Raw genomic sequence first — 8,586 nt, forward strand, 5'->3', positions numbered from 1 at the left:
CCCTTTGTGAATCAGCCATTAAGACAAGAAAGAATTGGAGAGGCATTTAAAAGTAAGATTTATAGTAATGAGTAATTTCAGCCTTCCTTGCCTAAGCTTGATAAGTACATGAGACAGTTATTACAAAGAAATAAAATATATACTAGGCTAGAACATTTGCAACTCTTTAGTTTCTAAGAACAGCTATTAAAAGGGGAGAGCATTAAGATCTAAGATACAATTATGCACGAGTAATATGAAGTGGACAGAGAATTTATTCTCTCTTAAAATACCCACTGAAGCTTTAAAACCATACAGTATTTAAAATAGACAAAGAAAGGCACTCTGGAAAAAGGTGCTTCAGTGCCCACAGGAGTGCTGATTAAGATCTGTTGGCAATTGCTTTAAGCCTCTGGATCTTCTAGGATCACATGGCTGCCCTTTGCAACTGTAGGATGATCCCTAGAAAAAGTTGTGTTGTGTAGACAAGGGCCAAATATGGATCTTTTGTAAACTGAAGCTCCTTTTTCCCTTCAAATCTGAGGTTTTGCATAACCTTAAAAGAAAGCATTTCTTCCATTAACCTATGGCATTCATTACCACATATAAGGGAAACTAATAGACAGCTATAAAAACCGACTACATACATTCATCAGGAACAGATTTGTCTTAAAGAGTTCATGGTAACTCCAGGTTGAGATTATCATGCCTCCAAATACCACTTGCAGAGGGGTATAACTATAGCAGAAGGTAGGTCTAGGTTGACTATGGTGAGAAACCAGATTCTTGATTAAGATGAACCTTGGTCTGATCTAACAAAGCAATTCTTATATTCTTATAAGTATCCTAAATAATTTTACTCTTAACACCAGGGAATCTTAGGATATAGATCAAAATAGTAAATGGCAACGCAAATCCTATCCTTTTGAATACGTGTCTGAGACATTAATAAGCAAAGGGGATGGGGTTTGTATCACAACATTCTGTCCATTATCTTGCAGGAGTTGATAATAACCATTATCCTGCAGGAATTTAATAAAAAATTAAAAGTAGAATCAAGATCAAATCCTTACTGATTTTAAAAGATTATTGAAAAACCAAAATAGTAGCTCACCTAGAATGTATGCCACAGGTCAGGTATAATTGATTTATTCCTTGCTTATTTTGCTCTCGCTATATAGTGGTTTTCTTTTTTAAGAATCTTTCTTTCTTTCTTTCTTTTCTTTCTTCTCTTCCTTCCTTCCTTCCCTCCCTCTCTGTTTTTGTAAGTTACAGTAACAAAAAGAAAAAAAAATCTAAGAGTTCATTTTCTATTTCTGTGTCATAATAAAACTGTTCACTGCTGTTTTTGCTAATATCAGGTTTCTTTTACAATATTACAGACCCTAGGCTAGGATTGCCTTTTGTTTTATTATTGTTTTTTTTTTCAAAACCTTGTTTTATTACAAATTGATGGTATAATGTCTCTCTTTGGAATTTCACTCTTGTTTTTTGAACACATGAAGTTGGTTCATATTTTCTCTCCGTGTTTGGGAATACAACTGAAGATAATCTGTTCTAGTCAGAGGGGTGTATATCCAAACTTGTTTTTTTTCTCTTCATATTTCTAATTCATATTTAAATGAGCCAGCTCTTTAGATGTTTTATAGATTGGCTTACTGTTCCCTTTTTCAAATTTAACTTGGAAAAATTAAAAAAAAAATGTTTATCCTGAATGGTTACATCTTATGAATGGTTCAAAAGGACTTCAGATAAGATATTGAAGAAAATCCATAAAATCAGTAATGTTGAAGGAAGTGGGATTTAGAAAAATGGATTCAGAAATGATGTTGGAAGGATTTGCTAACTAGAGCAATTGCTGATCACCATGTTTGTTGGTCTTGCACTTAATAGGACAGTGACAATCCTTCATTTCTTCCCAGACTGATATTTTAGTTTATTAGGATTTGCTCCACATCCTGCATGCAATAACTGGGCTCATACCTCAGATGGGAAGTATGGGAAACCGAGGATGGCTGTGTGAAAACATTGAGTAGACCAGTTCCTTGGAATCTCTTTTAATGAGAGTGGAAAATCACTTATTTGCTTCACACATTTGCTCCTTGTGAGGAGACTGAAAGACAGCGGATTTTCTGCAAGTTTCAACATTCAGACATTACAGAATTACCATCTCATTTGCAACTGTGGCAGAAACTTTTAAAAGAGTACTTCTAAGCTATGAGAGAACTTTGGAATTACAGCTTTGAAAATGCTGGGTGAGTCTATCTTCAAGCTTGAATGAAAGGAAATTTTGATCATAAGTTTAACAATTTAAAGAATCTGAAATAAATAGCAAAGTGCTAAATAAGATTTCAATTTCAGAACGCTATAAACAGACTAAAAATCCAGATAAAATTGGAATAAACTTGTAAAATTGAAACTTTTACAAATACAATAATGATAAAGCACTAACAGTTTCTTAAGGGAAATAGATCCATTTTGGTTTTTACAAGACAATATATTTCATTATTTCAAAAACTGGACATGAGAGGGGACTATGGTTTTTAGGTAGAAAGAAGACATATGGGCCTATAAGATGATGGAAAACATTATGATGTTAAAAATACTGAAGGAAACTTTTGAAGAATGGAATCAGAAAACAGTAGCCTCAACAATGTCAGTAATAATGTCTGCTTCTATGGACAGACCTATGTCCAAAATATATTACTAAAGAAATTTCAGATGGAGAACAAATCTTATCTGACAAAATAGAGTTCGTATTGAAAGTTGATTTACAACTGATAGGCCGAAAGAATGATTTACAAATGGTTGTTTCACTGAATCTACAAAAGAAGCTATTGAGGTACTGAAATTTAAAAGTGAAGTTCAAATGACAAACCAAGAGGGTGATTAAGATATTTTTTTCCTATTGGATTTACAAAAGAAGCTTGTTAAAACATTGAAGGACTCTGAAGTAAGGAAGTAATGAAGAAAAATCAAGTTCTACAACAATTTTTGAATGAACTAAAGATTAAGTCTGTTAGAAGTAAAAGGAAGGAATAGAAAGTTGGTTTATTAGATCAAGATTAAATCAAGATATGTTGGTACTTCTAGTTATCTTTTCTGGACTTTCTGCTGACACCAGGACTGAAAAGATGACGTTTTGTGAATTTGTCTATAGATAAGGAATGGGACATGGGAAGAAGAAAGAAATATTTGTAACTTTAGAGAGCAGGAAAAACAACTACAATAATCCACTGCCTATACTTTTGACATATGAGATTTCATATTTAGGGAAGACAGGAAAAGGGAAACAATAATTTCAATATAATGGGTGAATAGAGAAAAAGATAAACTTGCCATTTTAATCATATGCAAATTATGTTAAGCCACTTACAGAATTTACTGTACAAACTGTACAGTACTGTACTGTACTGAGTGTGACATTCTTTTCAGATGCATCATGCCAGGTTTCATACTGGTAAAAAAGTGCGGAGAAATGCATTTCTAAAAATGAAGCATGGCACTGCTTTTCATGTCCATTTCATTCTATCAAACAGTAATTTATTTTGAAATAAAATTTGGGAAGAGCCCTACTGCAGTAGCTCAACAGCCCATTTAATCCAGCACTTTGTGTCATATAATGCTTGACCAATTTTTTGGGGGGGGAAGCTTACAAACTAGGACAGGAGGATAGTAGCTCTTCTACACTGTTATTCTCTGATAGCTAATAATAAAGACATACAGTACTTGATTCTTGAGCTAGTAGCATCAGGATGAGCATCTCTTGGTACCTCAAAAACTCCATGGATATGTTTTACATTTGCCATATCTGGGGCACAACTGAATGACCAACCACTAGATGGTGCCAAAGACATACAGAAAGCTAATTCTTAGGGTTGAAGGCATTTGGATTTTTCCAGATTTGGAGGCTCCATACATACAGATTATTCTTAAAACCATCTAAACAATTAACCATCCTGTTTGCTTTGTTCCAACACTAGAGATGGCAAGAGGGTTGGGGGACAAGGTTTTATAGCTTTATAGCCAGATTCATACAAAAATCCATAAAGTCATCATGTCGTTTGACTGGATTTTGCTTAGCATGAATTTGCTCAGTAGGAATGCTAACTTGTGTTTTAAGGATCAATATGTTAGCTAATTAATTTATTCAAACCATAATAAAGTAAGCATGATTTAGCAATGTGTATAAACACCTCCTAAAAGATCCAACATACAAGTTACATGTGCCAACATTTTCCCTTCCTTAGATATGAAAGATGCAGATATTCTTTTTTTACAATACCATCAAAGTTACCCACACTTGTATCTGTCGAAATAAATAAAAATCATGAGAGGAAGCAGACAGTGAATTAATTACTCTGAAACCTTTGCAGTGAACACTCTGCTCAGAATGAAACATTATCTTGAAGAATGCAGGCCTCACTTACCTACTCTGGCTTTATGACTATGTAGGGCTATAATTCCCAACTATCCTAATCAGTATAATTAGAAAAATAGGACTAATATAAGCTATGCCAGTAAAGCAAATGTAGCATTAAAAATCAAGCGGGTATGTGAGTTCTCCCTGCTTGAATTATAGAAGCATCTTTGTTTTCATGTATTCTGTGATGGCGTCTTTATTCATTTTCTGAAGAGTTTACAGAAACTATCTTCTGCCCATATGACTAAGAAGGAAACAATTATTTACATATTACATTAAACATTAAAATCCACTGCCAATTTTTGTGTAATTCTTGGTGGTAGATTGAGACTTGGGGGGCTACAGGTTGTACAGCCAAGGAAAGATTGCAGTCATGCAATTCTTTTTATATCAAACTTAGTAAATAATAATCCAAGCCTGTGTTTACCCAGGACTAAGGCCAAATAAATTCAAAGGGTTTACTCTGAAGCAAATGGGTACAAAATCTAAATCTTTAGTCACTGGGTGTTGTGCCTTGTGATTCCTGATGAGTGTATCTTGTCTTTTTATCTACACTGAGAGCATATGCACCAAAGACAAATTCCTTGTATGTCCAATCACACTTGGCCAATAAAGAACTTCATTCCATTCCATTCCGTTGATTGCCAAACAGGTTTTCTTGGCAACAGTTTCAAAAGCAGTTGGCTTTTGGCCTTCTTCCTAAGGCTGACAGTGTAGGATTGACCCAAATACCCATTGGCTTCATGAGTAAGGCAGAAGTATAATTCAGTTTCTAGTCTGGGACTCTGGTACGTTTTAGCCACTACACCAAAATGCCTTTTTAAGAAAAATAGGTTAATCTCCAAATATATTTTGTTTAAATTAGAAAGCAAATTAGGGGATTAGAGGAGCTGTAATGCAACAATACCAGGCTCAAGGTTGACTCAGCCTTCCATCCTTTCTAAGGTAGGTTAAATGAGGACCTAGTTTGTGGGGGCAATAAGCTGACTTTGTATAAATATACAAAAGTATGAAGGCTATTGCTTAACGCATGGTAAGCCGCCCTGAGTCTTTGGAGAAGGGCGGCATATATATCAAATTAAAAAAAAAATCTGTTTCAGGAAAGTGCTGGGATGGAACTCCCAGTGAATTTCCTAATAAGGAAATCTGAATGACTGTAGGAAAGGAGCGATATGGAGCAACATACAGGTAAGTAAGTAAGCAAGCAAGTTATGCAGCACAGCTCCAAATTCAGATTCTTACTTGATTTTCTTCATTGGTATACTAGCCCTATCATTCCAGAAAGAATGTAGGAAAATTTACTCTATTACGGTTTAAAAATATGGACTGCAAACACACAGCCGACCACAAGATGGCAGATTTTCCTCGGTTTCCTTGCTGACATTTAATGGGCTGATGCTTACAACTCCAATAACGTTGCTCATTCAGCTGCGGAATTTGCGCACCGCACACACACCACTTAGGTTAGGATGATTGCGCATGCGTACTAAAAGAGAAAGGTTGTCTGGCCATTTTGCCATCATGGCAGGATCAAATTCGGAAGGTGGGTCGGTCGAAACCGATCCATCAGGATTCCCTCCTCCCATGGAAGGGCTGCAGTTGATCCAGCAGGGAGCCGAAGCCCGCCTCTATCGGGGCCAATTCTTAGGCAGGCCGACCGTGATGAAACTCCGGTTCCCGAAACGTTACCGGCACCCAACGATGGATGAGAGGCTCAGCCACAAGCGAACGGCACAGGAGGCCCGTTCGTTGCTACGCTGTCGACGGGCAGGTGGGGCGGGGCTTAGCCAGGGATTGGATGAGGCAGGAAGTGGGTGGGCTCCACAGGGCGGCCAATCAAAGAAGAGTTAGATCCGCTCTCCCCCCCACCCCATGAATTAAGTATTTAAAAGCTATTCTATTATATTCTAAATAGGCTAAAGGAGGGAGATCAAATCAGCTCCCGTTTGACAAAGGAAAATATATATGACAAAATATACATGTATATTTTATTGTCCTTCGAACATTGATCAGTTTTTAGTAGAACTTGATTTAAAGGGTTTTTTTTACTTCCCTTTATTGGAGGGACTGTCTGAAATGGCTAAGGAAGCAGATTGAATTTTTTAAAAAAGAAATGTAATGGATGTGTTAAACACGTTTGAATGTGTGGTATTTGGAAAAGATATATCACCACCTCTTACTTTGAGGATTACAAAAAAAATTCTTTTTCTATAATACTTTTTCAATTTTAATGTATTAATTCCATTTGCCGTCATCAATTTCTCGTAGACATTGCCATGATACAGGAAGTATTAATGTGATATATTGAGTATGTTCCTGATCAAGTACACCTTGTGTTTTACATTTCTGCAATTAAACTTACTAAACTAAATTGGATATCAGACTGCTGGAAGATGGAATTGTGCTTTGGGCAGTGGCCATGACCTTGTGAGCTTCATACACAGCCATGGAATCTCACTAGGTGATTTGGAGCCAGCTCTTCATCTTAGCCGATATTCCTCTTAAGGGCCTTAGAGAAAAATGGAGGGCAGAGTGCTATATAAGTGTCTTGAAGGAAGAAAGACGAGATGCAAGTTTCATTGAATAAAACATGCCAGTTTTAAAATCAACATTTTTTCTGCTCCAGACTTTTAAAAACATTTTAGTCATATCTTGTCAGTACATGAGCATTCCCAGCTTTTCCCTTATATTCTAAATTCTGTAGCTTCTCATAAATAGCCAGCTACAAATAGTATGGTGATGTGTTGATTGTTTGTTTTATAGCTCAAAAGCAAAGAAAGACTATGGCATACAATAGCACATGCCAAAGATAAGGGAAGGGATAGAATGGTAACATTGTCTGGAGGAAGATGAGCACCAAAAAATGCTTTTTTCAGAACATTAGTCTATCTCCTAAGATGGTATATTCCACCACAAACTAATGGTTTTTATTGTCTTTTTAGGGATTTCTGCACCTGTTGTGTACTTTGTGGACTATGTTGTCAACTGTATATATCTTGAAGACATTGTAGGATCAACTACTGTTCGGGATTATATAATCTCCCAGCAGCAATCTGGTGAAGGTATCAGCAATCTTATTCAATTAGCTGAAAAGATAGGAGAGATATTGGCACGAATGCATGATGAAGACCTCATACATGGGGATCTCACAACTTCTAACATGCTTTTGCGACCACCAGCGGAGAAGCTGGAGTTGACATTAATAGATTTTGGACTAAGTTTTATTTCTGGCCTTCCTGAGGATAAGGGTGTTGATTTATATGTCTTAGAGAAAGCCTTTTTGAGTACCCATCCAAACACAGAAGCTCTGTTTGAAGCACTGTTGAAGAAATACTCAGCTGCATCTAAAAAATCAATTCCAGTGATAAAAAAGCTGGATGAAGTACGATTAAGAGGAAGAAAAAGATCTATGGTTGGATAAAGAATGCAGACAACACAGGGAGAAAAAGAAGAGGAACTTAAATTTTATATGTCCTTTTAAGTATTTTCAGTTATGTCTAATAAAATTGAATTTAGTTGTTTTATTTCATATTTATGTACTGGAACGTTCTTACTAGATTTATATAATGATAGTGAAAAATTCAAGAACAGGGGTTAGTATTTGCTTCTTTGTAATCTGTTTATTTCTTGAATCGGTCGGAATTTGACCCACAGTCTTACTGTGAAGATGTAAATCCTTGATGTAATATGTTATGCAACCCAGTCATATGATTGAAATAATTTGGGCCATTTCAAGGCTTGCAAGTTCCTATTCATCTCTTAAGATTTTATTTGCATCACTCCCTTTTATGCCAAGAGTACATTTATGGCCTCAATAAATATTGTTAATACCTACAGGTTGAATATCTCTAAATCTGCTGCAATCTGTAGTGTTAGACAAATTTTATTGTATACTATGCATTCTCAACATTCATTTATTAGATTTGTTTCCTGCCCATCTCACCTTGGGGCCACATGGCAATTGGATAGGGTTATGCCTGTGACTATTCCTCTTGTTTCCTGCCAGACTTCTTGTCCCCTTGACCACTTACTCCTTTCATTAGTATTTAATAGTAAGTTGCATAATGCAAAACAAAAAGTCAGCCCCATCATCATGTTTATTTCCAAGAAAGTGTCTTATTTTCATAATCTTTGGTTTCTGCAGACCAGTACTTTGTCTTGATGCATATTCATCTGTCTAGAAT

At 36.0% G+C, this 8,586-nt stretch overlaps 1 protein-coding gene across 1 annotated transcript; it reads left to right on the forward strand.

Moving 5' to 3' along the window:
- The first annotated feature begins 3,978 nt into the window (after positions 1–3,978).
- Positions 3,979–8,236, forward strand: TP53RK (TP53 regulating kinase). Its single transcript, XM_060689635.2, has 2 exons — positions 3,979–6,173; positions 7,345–8,236. The coding sequence occupies exons 1-2, from the start codon at positions 5,882–5,884 to the stop codon at positions 7,821–7,823; spliced, it is 771 nt and encodes a 256-aa protein (XP_060545618.2). The 5' UTR covers positions 3,979–5,881; the 3' UTR covers positions 7,824–8,236.
- The last annotated feature ends 350 nt before the right edge of the window (positions 8,237–8,586 follow it).

The sequence above is a fragment of the Pantherophis guttatus genome, chromosome 3, assembly GCF_059756535.1.
Source record: "Pantherophis guttatus breed Tessera chromosome 3, ASM5975653v1, whole genome shotgun sequence".
NCBI lineage: Eukaryota > Metazoa > Chordata > Lepidosauria > Squamata > Colubridae > Pantherophis > Pantherophis guttatus.

Excerpts from the sequence above, each read along its gene's own strand:
- TP53RK (XM_060689635.2), top strand. The coding sequence starts at position 5,882 with ATGCGTACTAAAAGAGAAAGGTTGTCTGGCCATTTTGCCATCATGGCA. Across the intron at positions 6,174-7,344 it reads GCTACGCTGTCGACGGGCAG|GGATTTCTGCACCTGTTGTG; the intron begins GTGGGGCGGGGC and ends TTGTCTTTTTAG.